The 17,604-nt window shown below is 46.0% G+C and overlaps 1 protein-coding gene across 5 annotated transcripts; it reads right to left on the bottom strand.

The window, feature by feature from the left end:
• Positions 1–2,144: 2,144 nt before the first annotated feature.
• Positions 2,145–12,230, bottom strand: LOC131188952 (uridine-cytidine kinase-like 1). Of its 5 annotated transcripts, XM_058164650.1 has the most exons (13): positions 11,519–11,691; positions 10,549–10,719; positions 8,541–8,612; positions 8,135–8,324; positions 7,542–7,603; positions 7,097–7,113; positions 5,742–5,840; positions 5,389–5,482; positions 5,111–5,173; positions 4,104–4,226; positions 3,891–3,998; positions 3,501–3,657; positions 2,145–3,241 (listed from the first exon to the last, which is right to left on the bottom strand). In XM_058164650.1, exons 4-13 carry the CDS (start codon positions 8,313–8,315, stop codon positions 3,168–3,170), a joined length of 978 nt encoding a protein of 325 aa, XP_058020633.1. In that variant the 5' UTR covers positions 8,316–8,324; positions 8,541–8,612; positions 10,549–10,719; positions 11,519–11,691; the 3' UTR covers positions 2,145–3,167. The 5 variants fall into 5 exon arrangements, 2 of the variants coding, with proteins under 2 accessions (XP_058020633.1, XP_058020632.1); XR_009152872.1 differs by lacking the exons at positions 2,145–3,241; positions 3,501–3,657; positions 3,891–3,998; positions 4,104–4,226 and adding exons at positions 10,882–10,988; positions 12,076–12,230 and having other exon boundaries at positions 5,105–5,173; positions 5,742–5,835; positions 11,519–11,718; XR_009152873.1 differs by lacking the exons at positions 2,145–3,241; positions 3,501–3,657; positions 3,891–3,998; positions 4,104–4,226 and adding exons at positions 10,882–10,988; positions 12,076–12,230 and having other exon boundaries at positions 5,127–5,261; positions 5,742–5,835; positions 11,519–11,718.
• Between the last annotated feature and the right edge of the window lie 5,374 nt (positions 12,231–17,604).

Genomic DNA, 17,604 nt, shown 5'->3' with positions numbered 1-17,604 from the left:
ATTCCCTTGTTAAGGGTTACTCTTGGGACTTGGTTCTATTCTTTGGTTTGATGGGATTACAGGGGGCCTTTATCTGGGACTTCTTGTCCCATTGCGACCCCATGGACAACGTTCCTCCAGGCCTTCCTGTCCTCTACCATCCTCTGGAATCCATTTAAGCTCATGCTGACTGCTTCAGTGACTCCATCCAGTGACTCCATCCTCATTTTTTGTTGTCCCGTTCTTCTTGTGCCCTCAATCTTTCCAAGCATTAGGCTCTTCTCCAGTGAATCCTTCTTTCTCATTAGGTGGCCAAAGTATTTGAGTTTCCTCTTCAGGATCTGGCCTTCTAAAGAGCAGTTAGGGTTGATCTCCTTAGGACTGACTGGTTTGATCACCTTGCAGTTCAAGGGACTTGCAGGAGTCTTCTCCAGCACCATAGTGCAAAGGCCCCAATTCTTTGGCGCTCAGCCTTTCTTATGGTCCAACTGTCAGGCCTGGAAACCTACGGCCTAGTATGGTTTGAAAGACTTTGAAAAAAGACAATGGCTTCAGAGTTTTTTTTTATGCAGAAGTTTTTCTGGAACCTTGACACCAACTTTCACAGCCATTCATTGCATCAAACCATAGCCTTGACTATACTCACTTTTGTTGGGACAAGATGGGTCAATTTGGGTCTGATGGAATTGGGCAGGGAGGGTTTGACTTTTATCATATCCATTTTATCAGTTATCACTGACTTCACAAGGGTAGAAGTTGAATAACTTTTTCTAGTCACTTTATGGATTTTTTTTAAAAAAATATGCCTGGGAATTATCCCATAAAATCTGGGCAGTTCCATCACAAGACTTGTCAATCACTAGAATGTGATTATGAGGATGTCAGATGCTACTGCCCCCAAGTGGCCTCTCAACTGCAGATCCTGGAAGGTTCCATGTTTTACTGAGCAGCTCTGGGATACATGGCAGCAGAAGTGATGCATTGAACATTGCTGGCACAAACTGGAATTTGATGAAACACACATACAGGCATAGGCCTATACCGTAGAGGTAAGAGCAATTGAATGCCCGTACATCTCCATTTACTACACTGGTAGAATGCCATCTGATCACATTAAGATCCCTCATACCTTACTAGAAAAGAATGGGCGGTGACCAATCTCTCTTCAAAATACTTTAACATTTTTGCATGCCATTTGCTAACAAGACCATTTGTTTTACATTGGCAGGAACAAGTGGCATAACTGGGACATCTTGTAGGGTTACTTTGGCTTCTTTAGATCTTATGGACAAGATTCGTAGTAGTACCAGCTCTGCTACTGTGGGATGGACCTGTGCTGCTCTTGGCTTTTCAGGCAGCTAAGATGTGTGTGTTGAATTTGAGAGGTGGTAAGTACCTCAGTTTGAAAGCAAGCAAATGCAAATATACAAATAAGTACCACTTTGGTGGGAAAATAGCAACATTCTGTGTACCTTGGCATATAGTCAGGCCAGCCACATGATCACAGAAGCATCTTTGGACAATGCTAGTTCCCTCGGCTAGGAAATGGAGATGAGCACCGCCCTCCAGTCAGACACAACTGGGCAAGGGAGTTGTCCAGTTGACAGGTTTTTTTACCTTAAATATCTGAGGAGAGAATTTACTTCTGTCTTGAGAACAACAGTGATGAATCCCTCACCCCCTTCTGAAGACAGGTTTGAAAGTCTCTTTTTGAGGCCATAAAGATTGCATCTGTAAATAATCCTGAAGCGGGCTGTTTTGGTCCTTTCCCAATTTGGATATGGAACTGAAAATATTTGTTGCTCCAATGAATTACTCATCTGTACTTGAATAGAGGGTGTTGCCGTCCTGGCACTTCATACAATGACTTCCTTCTGGACCAAGAGGGTAGGGATTGGAGACATAGTTTTGCAATGGTTTTGTTCCTACTGAGCAACAGATCCTGCTAATGTCAATCTAGTAACTAAGCTCTTCTAAGATATTCTATAATTCAGTTGTATTGCATGATTTAATTTTTATTCTGATACCATGGTTCTTTCAATCTTTTTGTGAAATTAAATACTTAGGAAATAGGATGCAAATGACATCCCCATATTTCCCTCTCTCTACCTGAAAGACATCCAGTTACAAAGAGATAAAGCCAAGTAGCACTGTAAATCTTTTATTATGGCATTTAAAAAAAAAAAGCAAGTCAGCTGAGTACAGTACTGAAAAACAGATCAGGATAAGGGAATGCAGGTTGGGGGCTTAATGTTACGCCAGTAGCCACTTTTGGTTTGGAAGGCAAACGTAGCTCTGGCTTTCAGTAATAGTAGTATTGACTTTAGGCGTAGAGCACTTGCCTCTAGCATGAGGTCCCTTATAGCAACACTATGGTCCCAAATGCTTGTGCAGCCACAAATTAGGGAGAACAAGTGCAATTTACACACAGCTGTCAAGATCACAGGATCCTGAATAAGTCAGCATCCAATTATTTTAGAGAGGAACCCCAGGCCAACGTGCAGAAGCCTGCTTGCATTGCACATCAGCCAGTGAGGAAACACATATAAAAGGGCACAAGTAGCTCACCAGGTCAGTGAAAAAATCCAATGGATTTGCAGGGATACACTTTTCTTACAGCATCCTTGATAGGGGGACAAGATGCTGCTGAAGCTACACATGGAAGCTGGACGAAAGCAACCAGATGACTCAGAGATCCTTTCATGGAGCCTCCTGAAGTCAAATCCAGGAGAAAGATCCCTGAAGGAAGAATGGAGCCGGACGACTTAGAAGCCTCCCAGAACAACGCCGCATCTCTCTTCCACTGCTTGCGCCTATGATGCTGCTGCCCACAATGAAATCACATTTCCTATGAATTCTTATATTCTCTATACTATTTTATAATAAAAGTATTGCATTAAAAAAAAGAGAAAGCATGGGAAGCAGTACTACAGTGGAGTGAATGCCCCAATAAATACCAATAAATATGAAGGAGATTGTGAATGGGAAGGTAATAGCAGCAGCACTGTTTCCATCCCAGTTGGTGTATTATAGCAGGAAGTGCTATCAAAATTGCACCACTACTGAGCAGTCAAGTAAAGCTTGTAGTTATGAAAAGAAAGGACCAAGGCAATAGCATTATGCCTGTAGTCAAGCCAAGAAGAGACACCCAATACTCAAGAAATAAAGCCTTGTCCAGCAGAATCGGGTCAGCAATCCATGTCGTCATTCTCATACCAGGGGATGATGCCATCTGTGCCAAAATAACGGTCTCCAAAGTTCCCTAATAAAACATGAATTACATGCTTGTAATAGATGTATTCTGGCCCATGGAAATTACCCACAATATTGCATCAAACAATAAGTGCTAATCTTGCAGACTACAGTGTCCTCACCCAAGACAAAAATGATTGCTAAATCAGCCGAACGAAATTACTTATCAAAACATGAATGCTACAGCTAGACAATGCCTGAACCGTGCCACTCGGGCTCACCAAACCAGCCAGAGCAAAACAGAGTGTCAGAAAACCACAACTGCTTACCAATGCCAGGGATGATGTGGAATTCCTCATTAACTCTCTTGTCCACAGCTGTGGTGATGATACGCACACGGGGAAAAGCATAAGCCACAGAATGGACTCCCATCTCTGCCATCAGCAGAGACAGTAAGAAGATCCTATCCTCTTGTACATCATGATCCTGTGGGATACAGCACTTGTGAGCAGTCCCTATATGACTCCATCCAGACTGCAGGTCAAATTGTTCTGAGTTTTCCAAACCCATTTTCGGTGACACCTTTAACCGTCAATCTCATGTATGCAACCCCAATCCGTATTAGCTGTATTCATCAGTCTGTCTTGGTTTACAACATCAAAAACAGAAGAATTCCAACCAACCAACCACTCATGTCATGTAACGGGGCCTCAACATACCAATAGCACCCGAATAGCCATCATGGCAGCAGCTCCTGTAGACACAGTGCTATCCATCAGGATGACATAGTCTTCACTGATCTCTTTGGGCAGCCTGAGATAATGCAGCTGGCAAGAGCAGAAAAGAATTCAGAAGAATAATATTATCCACAACTCAGCCCCATCTCAAAACTATCTAACTCCCTCCCAAAAGATCCCATTCCATTTTTTCACCTCAGGTTCCCCTGTGTCATGGTTGGTTTGGATGAGAATTTTTCCCAGGCGAATATCTTTGCAGACAGCTGTAAGAGCCTGCTCCATGGTCTCACCTGCTCTCAGAATGGAGACTCCAGTGATCTATAAAAGCAGAAAACAGCTTTCTTCCAAGATCCTTGTTAATAAGCAACCACTTAAATCTAATACTGCAAATCATTGCTATGTGTTTGTAACACAGTGACAAAAGCCTTGATTGCATGAAGAACATCCCAGCTGCATCCACAGTCTTAAAGGGACCAAGTTTGGAAACCCCTGGCCTAATCTGTGAAAACAGACTGATCTTCATCAGTTTAATGAAAAGAAGGACTGGGGTGACATGATAGCTGTGTTCCAATATCTAAGGGGCTGCCATGAAGAAGAGGGGGTCAATCCTGCACCTGAAGGCAGGACAAGAAGCAATTTCTTGAAACTAATCAAGGAGAGAACCAACCTAGAACTAAGGAGAAATTTCCTGACAAAACAATGAGTGGAACAACTTGCCTCCAGAAATTGCAGATGCTCCAACACTGGAAGTTTTTAAGAAGAGATTGAACAATCATTTGTCTGAAATGGTATAGGGCAGTGATGGCGAACCTACGGCACATGTGCCAGAGGTGGCAGGTAGTGCCCTCTCTGTGGGCATGCAAGCCATTCCCCCAGTTCCGCTCCACATGTGCATGCACCTCCCGCTGGCCAGCTGGTCTTCCGGGGGGGGGGGGGGGTGCACGCACATTGCATTTTGGGGGTTTGCGCACACACATTCACACACCTGTGCGCGCACTTCGGGCACTTGGTCTGGAAAAGGTTCACTATCACTGGTATAGGGTTTCCTGCTTGAGCAGGGGGTTGGATTAGAAGACCTTCAAGGTCCTTTCCAATTCTGTTATTTTATTATTATTTATTAGTCTATTCACCACCTTTTCCTTATTCTGTCCTACAAAGGACGGACCCCTTTCAGGCAATTAAAAAAAAAAAAAATCACTCACCCGCTGCCTGTGAAATCTCTTTCCATCATAAATTGTGCCCTGTGGTGTCTCTACAGTTACTGGCTGAAAAAGTCAAGACAATTGTCGGTTGGAGCAGTTGCAGTTGACAAGGCCAAATCGGCAATCACGCAAGGCTACTTGCTGAGGCATGCTTGAACCAAAAAACACAAGAATCACCCCATATGCAGAAAGAAGGTTAGATGGTCTGTGACATCTCTGTTGGCAGTTGTAAGATAAGTGTTCGTGTATGATCTTAAATGAATGGGAGAAGCACATACCTTGAGTGGTAGAAAGGAAAGGGCGTGTTCAATCAGCAGCCGCATGAGGCGCTTGGAATAGAATATGAATTCATCCCTGCTGGTGTCCTTGTTCCTGCAAAGCAAACAGAAGTAAAAGTAATATTATCCCATGCTAGGATTCCATCCCAGCAAACGTCTTTATCTAAAGCGAGCCTGTCCCCGTTGACTTTTTGACAGCCCTGAATTTGCCTATGAAACCCCTCTTTTCCTTAAGCAGCTCTGATGTTCCTCTGTAACTGCTAAAACCCAAACTGTTGGACTTTTCCCTCTCCAAAGGCCTATAGCCTGTCTCAGAGGCAACCATACCCCCACTGATATATCTTGCCTAGTACCTGATAATAGTGTGCATCCCCCGAACCTGCGGTGTGCTCTCCAAGACACTTAAGGTTGTTGGCAATGGTTGTCCCTGATGAGCAGAAGCCAAGGCTGCTCTGTGCAAAAATAAGAACGACGAGTCACATGGAAGAAAAAAACCAATGTATCTGCTGGCCCTACAATAACAGCTCTGCATGCAAAACATCATTTCTGCTCATATGGTCCCTCCCCCCACCCACAAGATTTGTGCACAAAGAAACAAAATTGGATCCAAAATAAATTCTGAAAATTCAGGTTCCCCTCCCTGCTTCTAATAAGACAAATAGTGTAACCTAGGACATGAAACTGCTTAAAAGCAATTATAAATTGCTCTAACTTCACTCAGCAATTACAGCACATCAAAGTCTCCAATGCCCACTCTTGAAAGTCGGGCACATCTAAATTATCTTTCTACTACTGGATTAAAAAACAGAAGCACAGGCGCAGAAAGACACCCCGCCCCCCACCACCTTGCTCCATTCCCACCATCCCCTCAAAATGGAACACAGTACACAAGGAGAGGAAGGTGCAGCAGGAAATAGCCAAAGGAGACCAAGTGTCCTCACATATGCCAGCGTAGCTTCCTCTGATGCAGGTGCCCAGGCCCAGCGGGACAGAAGAGAGACAGATAGACAGAGTGCGTTAGGAGGGGCAACAAGGCAGCAGCTTCCTGCCTGAGACATGGGGCAGAGGAACAGCAGAACGCTCCCACAGTACCAAAACAGGGAGAGCAGCTGGGATCCAGTAGTTCACTGCAAGTAGTCTTAAATGACTGAATGAACTTCCTCTTCTCCATCCCAACCTCGCTGAAAGGTATACCATTTTGGTATGCAAATTACACTTATGGAAATGTGGCTGGAATGTAAAATGTATTGCAACTCCATTCAATGCAGCCCCATATATTATTGTGTATATTATTATACACAAAATAATAGTGTTGGCAATAAATATTTCCTTGACATGGAAGAGAAAGTGAGACTATCAAGCAGCACCCTTCCTGAGAGCTCTACTTAGAAGTCTGATTCTAAAGAAAGACGGCAAAGATGAACTCTCAGTAAAAAGAGCACAAATCTTAACATGTTCTAGTGAGGTTCCAAAGCGGTCAGAGGTTTGCACATGCCCATTAGCGAATCTTTAACCTAAACAATTGCCTGTATTGACCTCCTTGCATATTCCCACCAGATACTGCCAGCAATTCTTCCCCAACACCCAGCTGCTCTCCCACTGGCTGGCTTGATGGGTGTCAGAGAACAATACTAAGATGAAGAAGGTGGGGGAGAGAAGAGAAGAGGAGGAAGGATCTAACTCTATTTCTTTAAGGGTGCCACCATACCTGACTGTGATTTCACGCTGGGCGGTAGGAGGAGGAGCCCACACCAGGAGGCAGTATTACAAGGCAGGGAGTAGTGGGAAGTGAGACAAAACAGAACAGCCGGTCACTGCACACAGCAACATTTGCCCCAAGGCCAAGCCTAAAATAATAAAATGGTGGCGCCATTCTTCCCCATCTCCCTATTGCTTACTAATTTGGGGACAAAAACCATGTGGTAGGTGGGGCTATCGGGAGTGGAAGAATTCTAGGGACACCCATGAGCCACAGCCAGGAATTGGATGCCTTTCCAGGATATGGGGAAAGGATAAGTTCTTGGCAGGGAGTGAATAGTCCTTTGGGCTATAATAATAAAAAGCAGATACTGGGCAACGAGGAGTAACCACGTGGGAATGGGGCTTTCTGCAGCAGTGATGTTTTCTCTCTCCCCAAGACTACTTCTCCTCACCTTTTCCAATTGGCTGTGAACATGCTGAACAATCAAGTCCAGAGCCACAAAGTTCTCTCCACCTGTCAAAAAAAGGAAGTTTGAAAAACCAAAGAGGTTCTGAAGAATGGATATCTGCACTTTAGGTCAGGGGTCTCCAGCTGAGGAATTCTGGGAGCTGAAGTCCACAAGTCTTAAAGTTGCCAAGGTTGAAGACCCCTGCTTTAGGTAATATTTCACCATTCCCATTCATAGTTCAATGGCACGTCTCATCTTTTTAAAATTTCCTATATGCTATAAATCAGTCTGGTTTCTTTAACACTCCTTAAAGGTCTTTAAGGTGCAAACAGTTCTCTTGGTCATAGAGATTAATATTTGCTTTTAATATCTAATTAGTTTTCTGATCTTTTATGAGAACCATTTTTGGTGTGGTGGCTAAGGTACTGGGCTAAAAACCAGGAGACTAAATTGTAGTCATATTTAGACGTGAAACGGGCACTCTGTCTGTGTTCATACTCAAAATTCCTGAGTATACTACAGTGAGTATTGGCACATAATCCAGCCCAATGTTGCTCCTTGAACAAATCAACAACCATTCCTCTTCCTCCTCTCACCTCGAGGCACCACAATGTCTGCCGCCTGCATTGTAGGCTCAATGTACTGCTCAAAGGCTGGCTTCACAAACTTGCTGTACTGCTTGATGACACCTGCCACATCCCGCCCACGTTCCATGATGTCCCGCTTCAACCGTCGCACAAGCCGGATATCTGAGTCTGTGTCCACAAAAACTTTCATGTCCAGGAGCTGCAGAAGTCACAAGGAAGGAAAAAACTAGAGAGACAAGGCATCTAGCCAAAGTCTTATCTTAGAACTTATTCAAATGCCTGCATCTTTGAGGGACTCGTTTACAAGTTACTTCCCACAAAAAAATGCATTTATGATACAAATTAAATAGGGAGCCCATCTGCCCAAGCTGGTCCATTTCCTACTCATGTGTGTTATCTTTGCCCTATTTAGTACCTGTAGAAGCTCCTTATTGGCAAATGACAGGATACCTTCAAATACAATTACATTGGCCCCATAGATAGTTTTCTGCAACAAAAGGAGAAAAGAATGTGTCAATTAAAGCCAGGGAGAGAAATCAGAACCCAGAAGAAAGTCAGATCTAAGACACTCTTCCTGGATATAGGGAAACTTCTTACTTACAAGGAACCAAGCTCAATTCCAATATGATGCCCGCCCTCCCTTTCACACCAAGTTCTTTCTCGTACTGCAAGACAATCTAACAAAGCTTTCAAATGTAATAGTTGCTAATGGAGTAGAGATACAGCCCTCAAATCAACTATGGAGATAAAAAAGCCTCTAGCAGCACCATTTTCATCCTGTGACCATCGGCTTTCAGGAAAGGGCAATAGTCATTTCTCTTAGACAAAAATGGAATGGTCAGCTATATTCCAGAAATATTATTTATTTGCCACCTTTCTTGTAGTAAATGAAATATATTCATCCTCAGGCTGCTAACTTCCTCCACCTACAGACCCCCTCCACTAGCAAGCAGGTGAAATAAGATTAATGAGCAGAAATATAATTCTATTAGCTGTTTTCTGTCCCCAAAATGAAACAGATAAGTCAATCAATGAATACTACATTACCATGGCAAAAACAACATAGCCTACTCCAGATGGACTCAGAAAATCAACAAATGACATCAGAAAAATATTGGTGAGCTTTCTTTTCAGATCATATTACAATTCTATTCTTCTATTTTGATATTACTTAGAAACTGCTTCAGAAAAACTTGAATTTCAGAAACCAAGATGGAATTTTAAGTAGAACAGAAAATACAAAGTGAGACATTCTCTGAATAGGTAAAGATTCACCTCGCACATATGTGCTAGTCATTCCCGACTCTAAGGGATGGTGCTCAGCTCCGTTTCAAAGTCGAAGAGCCAGCACTGTCTGAAGACGTCTCCGTGGTCATGGCCAGCATGACTAAACAGCAAAGGTGCACGGAACGCTGTTACCTTCCCACCAAAGGGAAGTCCCTATTTTTCTACTTGCATTTTTTACATGCTTTCGGACTGCTAGGTTGGCAGGAGCTGGAACAAGTAATGGGAGTTCATCCCCTTACGCGGCACTAGGGATTTGAACCGCTGAACTGCCGACCTTTCGATTGACAAGCTCAGCATCTTAGCCACCGTGTTCCTACGGTACCGCATACACCGGTACACCGCGTCCCTACTGTATTCTGTGAATACAGTTAGTCAAATGCAGTTTTCCTTCCAAAGATCCTGCAGCATTTAAACCTCATCAGGCTCCAAAAGAAGAAATGTCTGCCAATTTAGGCAAACGTAGTAGCTAAGATAAAGAACAAATGTTTAATTTAAACACTGTATTATTTTCATCAACTGAAAAAAGTTGTAATGAAATAATTGGGAAGTGCATGAATACTCCTTGTTTATAAAAACTGGTTAGAATCAGGTTGCATTATTTTTCCTGATTGTGAGAAACTCCTTTTTCCCATAGCTGGAGAAACTAAACTGATAAGGTAGACCAAGAGTTTCTCAATCTCAGCAGTTTGAAAATGTGTGAAATTAATGGGGAATTCTAGGAGCTGAAGTCTGCACAGTTGAGAAACATTGAGGCAGATCAATTTAATGTCTTTATGTAGAAAATATAGTCATTTTAGGGAGATATTTCAGTTCCACATTAGAATAGAAAACCTACCTCAGGAATGAGGAATCTAAGGCTTCCACATGTTGACCTATTCTTAAGAAATTTTCACTATTGGTGATCCTTGGAGCCATGATTCTGCAGTCTCTAGAGGAGCTTGGGTGACTTGCATCTGGCCTATAACAACCCATCCAACCGACATTCTATGTATTTGAGCAGTTTTACCCAATTGCAGCATACCAGGTCATGAATACTTTATGGAGCTAATACAGCCTCAGAGAAAAGAGTGGAGGGGAAGCCTTTTAATTTCTAAAAATTGCTAGGAATAGCAGGACATCCTTCTGCACCTACATACCCACTCCTTGCTACGTCTATGTATGGTAAAATCGTAAACAGGAACTTTAACACTCTTGCCGTCTTTCAGCTTCCGTAGGACACTGATGAGCAGGTCAAAATCAAAGGCATCAGGATGGTCAAAGTTGTATTCATTACAAGCAGCTTGCTCTTGCTGTTCTTTGTTCAGCACCTGTAAGAGCACCAGAGACATCAGAAAACAGGGAAGAGAACAGACTGGATCAGTACTGTAAGAGGTGGTTTCCTAGACTTCAATTTTCTCACTTCTTCCCATCTCTGCCTTTGAGAGGGGTGGAATTGAGGGAATTGGGCCAAGATATTTTAACCAGCCCACCTTGTAGAAGCTATCCATGGAGAGGAGCACCACCCAAGGCACATCTAGTGCTTCAATGATTTTGTTGGCCACTGTAGTCTTGCCAGATGCACTGCCACCACACAAGCCTGGGAAAGATGAAAACACCACTAACACAAGCTAATGAGAAGAGGACAGTCTGGAGGAACAGCCCTAAGACAGGTTCCCACTCCTCTTATTCTTTACTGTCTAGTGTGCCTGGATTTCCAATGATCTCAAACACCCTAGTGGGAAAGAAGCCAGCATGCAGATCTCACCAACAGCCTTACTCAGAGTGGCAAGCATAGATGTGGCCCACCTAGCACATTACAACTAAACCCAGCAGGCGTGGTACTATCAATATGGCCAAAAACAGCAGAATACCTGATTCATTTATTTTTTAAAAAAACCTTATTTCAGCATAATAATTCTATGCAAGAAGCTGCAACTTTTCAAGGAGGGAGGGTACAGAAATATGGTACAGAAAATTAGAAACCAGTCGGTATCTAAAGGCAGGGAAACTGGCACTTCCACTTGTCAGCTGGAAGCTCCAAGTTGCTGGATAAATTTCATAAGGATTTTCAAACAGACCCCCCCCCCCACCTAGCAGGGCAAAAGGAGCAGCCACCGATTCCCCTACCAATGACAAAGGCTTCTTTGAAAGGCGTGCCGGTCTCGTTGTACCAGGGCGGCCGCCCAGCCGTGTAAATGGTGCGCTTGCTGGTCCGAAGCAGCGGCGGCTCCGTTTTCGACTGGCTGGTGGTCCTTTTCCGTGGGGAAAGCGACGGCGTGAGCGGCAAGCGGCCGACAAGGCTGTTCAGGGCGGCTCCTCTGCTCCCGCTGAGCCGGAGGGGAAAAACCGACACATGATTAGGGAAGACTATCCCGCCCCGCCCGACAAAGCGGGTCAAGCACGGTGCAGCTCCTTCTGCACTTCTTCACCCCAGCCACCTGCAATCCGCGCCACCCTGTCATGGCCCAGGTCTCCGGAAGCATCCGGGGCTGGGCTCCCAACGCGTCTCTCCGAGCTTAGGAAGAACTACTAAGCGATGCAATGAGAGGCGGAAGAAAGACGTGGCCGTAACTGTGGAGAGGAAATTTTAAACCGAGAGCCGGGAGGACGGGACTTTCCAAGGGGAGGCGGACAAGGGACGCCTGCGATGCCCCCGGGTCGCTCTACCCGCACTGATTCCTCACCTGCTGCGCCGCGCAGCCGGAACAGCTTCCTCCACCACGCCGTCGGCAGACGCCATCTCGGCCACGCTCCCGCCAGTCCTCTGCCTGCAGCCGCACAGCTTGCCGGGAGAACGCCGAGGCGTGGCGCGCGGTTTTTGGCACGGTCGACACCGCCCCTGCACTGCGAAACGCCCAGGAGGACCATAGAGAAGAAAAGACGAGAGAGAAGGAGAGAGAGAGCGGGGTGGATCTTATTGTCGACGAGGCTCTGCGCTTTCCTCCCTTGGGGAAGCCATATTTCCAGATCCCTCAGGAATGGCAGGGCCCTCGTTATGGAGGGGATTGAGATAACCGATCCTTTTTCATCTGCCGACTATCTTGAGTGACAGCCAGAATGAACCACATAGACCCATGGTGTAACTTTCCTGGGTCATCGTCCGCTTTGTCTAATTCACGAAATAAAAATTTTAAAAAGTGTAATGTCACAGCTAGGTGTTGAAAGGGAAGGGGAAGAAGACATGTGACAGCTAAGTATGAAAGAGAGGGAAGGAAAGGGAATGAAGGTTATCTGTAATAGGGGTCTCCAAGCTTGGCAACTGTAAGCCTGGTGGACTTCAACTCCCAGAATTCCCCAGCCAGCAAAGCTGGGATTCTGGGATTTGAAGTCCACCAGGCTTACAGTTGCCAAGGTTGGAGACCCCTGATCTGTAGTGTTAGCCATAAGTGATGATCAGTAAAATAAGAAATATTCACTATTCTCTCCATTTTAACTGCTTTCCTGAAAGGCAGGATTGTGCCATCCAAATCTCCATTGGAAAAATGTCCTCCAAATTGTTATTAGGGGAAAGTATAAATGTCCACTCTCTCTTGGTTATTTGAGGCATATAGTCCTGCAGGTACCCGGGTGCTAAGTTGGATAGAGTTATAACAGTTGTAGCTTTGACTTTGGGTTTTATAGATTAGATTGATAGCTCCTTATAGAAATGACATGTTCATATTATGGAAAAACAAAAAGCTGTGATCTGATAATTATATAAATTTCTAATAATGTAACTAAGGCTATTTCCCTGCTAGCAACTTACGATGTCTTCATAGCACCATCCAGTCATATAGAGCAGTGTTGGTGAACCTTTTCAGCACCGAGTGCCGAAATGTGAGCACGCACGCAGGGGGAGGTGCACCAGAAACCAGAAGAGCAGTTCTGCAATGTGTACGCACAGGAGCACTGCAAAATGGAAGAGCAATTCCCCAGCGCGCATATACATGCCAAGAAGCTGAGCTTCCATTTTCCGGCGAGCACATGAGCACCGGCAACCTGGTCTTCTGGTTTCTGGCATGCATGCACGCACAAAGACAGCTGGCCAGTGCACAGACATGTGCCAGAAACTGGAAGGTCAGTTTCCCAGTGCGCCCATGCATGCCGGGGAGCTGCTCTTCAGTTTCCACCACTCCCGCATGCACAAAGACCAGCTGGCCAGCGCACATGTATGCACATGTATGCACAGGAACCCAAAAGAGCGATGGTTGGCGTGCCTGGAGAGATGGCTCTGCATGCCATTTCCGGCACGCATGTCATAGGTTTGCCATCACAGATATAGACTGTTATAAAGTCTCCCTTCATTTTGGCACAACAAAGCATTCTTACAAACATTGAATCAACATTGAATCAAACATTGAATCACTAATGGAAGAATATCCTAACTTACGCAACATTTAAACTAACATCAAGCAAATGTGTGAGGGCACTGTTTCTCTACCTCAGCAACTTTAAGATGTGTCATCTCCCAAAATCCCTCAGGGGGAAGCCGCGGATCTTATGGGCATTACGGAGACCTGGTTGGGTCCAGAGGGGGGGGTTTCCCCTCGTGGAGTTGTGCCCTCCAGGTTTCTGAGCATTTCATCAACCGAGAGCCCAAGGTAGGGGTGGGGGGGTAGCAGTTGTTATTAGGGAAAGTCTAGAGCTGAGGGAGGCCACTGTACCTCAGATTGCCGGTTGTGAATCCCTCTTTGTGAAGTGGGGCCATCGGAATCAGCTGGGTCTGTTGATCACGTACCTGGCTCCTTGCTGCGTGACTACAGCCCTACCCGAGTTGTTGGAGGTGCTCGCCGGGGTGGCGGTTGAGACCCCCAGACTTATAGTCATGGGGGACTTTAACCTGCCATCGACGGGCTTGTCATCGACGACGGCTCGGGAGTTCCAGGCTTCCATGACGGCCTTGGACCTGATTCAAGTAATTGATGGCCCTACGCACACAGGGGGAGGCACACTGGATTTAATTTATATCTCTGGACAGTGGTTAAATGATCTGGAATTAGACAAGTTAGAAACAGAACCGGTGTCATGGTCAGATCATTTTCTCCTTTGCCTAGATTTTCGGACCGCTACCCACCACTGCAGGGAGACGGAACCAATGTGTTGGTTCCGTCCCAGGCGCCTGATGGACCCGGATAGGTTCCTGATGGAGCTTGGGCCGCTTCCTGAGGACCTGGCCCACAGCACGGCTGAAGAACTAGTTGCGGCCTGGGAGCGGGCCGCGGCTGGAGCTTTGGACCGTGTCGCGCCCTTGCGGCCTCTGACCCGGCGTAGATCTCGGCCGGCCCCCTGGTTTTCTGAGGGGCTGAGGGAGATGAAACGCTGGAGAAGACGCCTAGAGAGTGTTTGGAGGTCCAGCCGTTCCGAAGCTGACCGAACACTAGTTAGGTCTTATTCTAGGACCTACCTAGTGGCAATGAGGGAGGCGAAGCGTTCTTACGCTTCCACCCTCATTGCGTCGGTAGATAACCGCCCGGGCGCCCTGTTTCAGGTGACCCGCTCTCTCCTGCATCAGGAGGTACGAGATGACCCGTTGCAGGGACGTGCCGAGGAGTTTAGTGGTTATCTATACAATAAAATCGTTCAGCTCCGGGATGGCTTGGACCGAAATTGGGATGATCCGGATGAGAGGGCAGAGTCGCGTCTTGTGGAGATTGTTTGGGATGAGTTTGACCCTGTGGCTCTTGAGGACGTGGACAGGTTGCTGGAGAGGCTGCATACTATGACATGTTTACTGGACCCGTGCCCTTCCTGGCTGGTGCTGGCCTCTCGGGAAGTGACACGAGACTGGCTCCAGGGGATTATCAACGCTTCTTTGTTGGAGGGAGTTTTCCCTGCCACCTTGAAGGAGGCGGTGGTGAGACCCCTCCTTAAGAAGCCTTCCCTGGACCCAGCTATTTTAGGTAATTACCATCCGGTCTCCAACCTTCGCTTTATTGCGAAGGTTGTAGAGAGTGCTGTTGCACGGCAGCTACCCCAGTACCTGGATGAAGCCGTCTATCTAGACCCATTCCAGTCTGGCTTCCGACCCGGATATAGCACGGAGACAGCTTTGGTCGCGTTGGTAGATGATCTCTGGAGGGCCAGAGATAGGGGTCATTCCTCTGCTCTGGTCCTGTTAGATCTCTCAGCAGCTTTTGATACCATCGACCATGGTATCCTGCTGCGCCGGTTGGGGGGGTTGGGAGTGGGAGGCACCGTTTATCGGTGATTCTCCTCCTATCTCTCCGACCGGTCGCAGACGGTGTTGACAGGGGGGCAGAGGTCGACCGTGAGGCACCTTACTTGTGGGGTGCCACAGGGGTCGATTCTCTCGCCCCTCCTGTTCAACATCTATATGAAGCCGTTGGGCGAGATCATCAGTGGCTTCGGGGTGAGATATCAGCTGTACGCTGATGACACTCAGCTGTACTTTTCCACCCCGGGCCACCCCAACGAAGCTGTCGAAGTGCTATCCCGGTGTTTGGAGGCCGTACGGGTCTGGATGGGGAGGAACAGGCTCAAGCTCAATCCCTCCAAGACGGAGTGGCTGTGGATGCCGGCACCACGACACAGTCAGCTGCAGCTGCAGCTGACTGTTGGGGGCGAGTTATTGGCCCCAAGGGAAGGAGTGCGCAACTTGGGTGTTCTCCTGGATGCACGGCTGTCATTTGAAGATCATTTGGCGGCCGTCTCCAGGAGACCCTTTCACCAGGTCCACCTGGTATGCCAGTTGCGCCCCTTCCTTGATCGGGATGCCTTATGCACAGTCACTCATGCTCTCGTTACCTCTCGCCTGGATTATTGCAATGCTCTCTACATGGGGCTCCCCTTGAGATGCACTCGGAGGCTTCAGTTGGTCCAGAATGCAGCTGCGCGAGTGATAGAGGAAGTTCCACGTAACTCCCATGTAACACCTCTCCTGCGCAGACTGCACTGGCTACCTGTTGCCTTTCGGGTGCATTTCAAGGTTCTGGTTACCACCTTTAAAGCGCTCCATGGCTTGGGGCCTGGGTACTTACGGGACCGCCTGCTGTTACCTCATGCCTCCCACCGACCCGTACGCTTGCACAGAGAGGGACTTCTCAGGGTGCCGTCCGCCAAACAATGTCGGCTGGCGGCCCCCAGGGGAAGATCCTTCTCTGTGGGGGCTTCTACTCTTTGGAATGAACTTCCCCCTGGTTTACGCCAAATATCTGACCTTCGGACCTTTCGCCGCGAATTGAAAACATACCTGTTTGTTCGTGCGGGGCTTTCTTAGACTGTTTAGATTCTGAATTTGAATTTTATTTAGTTTTAAATTGGGGTTTTTTAGATTTTAAATATTTTAATTTTTCAGCCAAATTGTATAAGTCGTCTTTTAACTTAATTTTTAATTGTACATTGTTCATTTTTATCCTGGCTGTACACGGCCCTGAGTCCTTCAGGAGAAGGGCGGTCTAGAAATCTAATAAAATAAAATAAATAAATAAATAAGCCAACACTGCATTATTGCATAGAACAGTGTTATGATCCTATCCAATATCATTTTTGTTAATATTTCAATTAATTACAAGAAAAGATACTTTTGGAAAAATCATGTTCATTCTTCTTAAGCAAGACTTGAGCTTTCATATCATTTACATACTAACCATGATAAAGCAGGGCAAGTGTGAACTATCTAAATCCAGTGGTTTGATTCTCACATTGGCCAACCAAATGACCTCTGGAGTACTTGCAAGCAGCAGACTGAGATATAACCCTATTCACCAATTGTTCTCTTGCAATTAATTGTTTAAGGCAGAAGTGTCAAACTCATGTCATCACGTCATCGTCACATGACGAATCGGAACTTTTCCCCCCTTTGCTAAACCAGGTGTGGGCATGGCCAGCATGTGACGCATCCGGCCCGTAGGCTGTGAGTTTGACACCCCTGGTTTAAGGCATGCTGGCGTCAAACTAAAGGCAAATTGAATTTTCAGTATCCATCTATATTCCTGGGAAGTTTCAAAACATTCTAAAGGTTGGTGAGACAAGGCTTTTTCCTTCCTGGATACAATTCCAGTTTTCTTTCAGCAAAGCTTATTTCTCTGGATGTCTAATTATTTTATATCATTCTCGTGCATTGTCTTGAGGAGCTGGACATTGAAGGTGCAGCTTTGTTTTTGTACACCTATTTCAAAGGTTGTTTCCTGAACTTTGTCTTGAATATTATGGCTGTGTTCCATTTATTGAGCTGTTAAGTGTCACAAGGTTTATTTCTATCCTCCGCATTTTTA

The sequence above is a fragment of the Ahaetulla prasina genome, chromosome 1 (assembly GCF_028640845.1).
Source record: "Ahaetulla prasina isolate Xishuangbanna chromosome 1, ASM2864084v1, whole genome shotgun sequence".
In the NCBI taxonomy this organism is placed as follows: Eukaryota; Metazoa; Chordata; class Lepidosauria; order Squamata; family Colubridae; genus Ahaetulla; species Ahaetulla prasina.
Note: the sequence above shows the minus strand (reverse complement) of the source record. Positions and strands in the feature narration are given on the sequence as shown.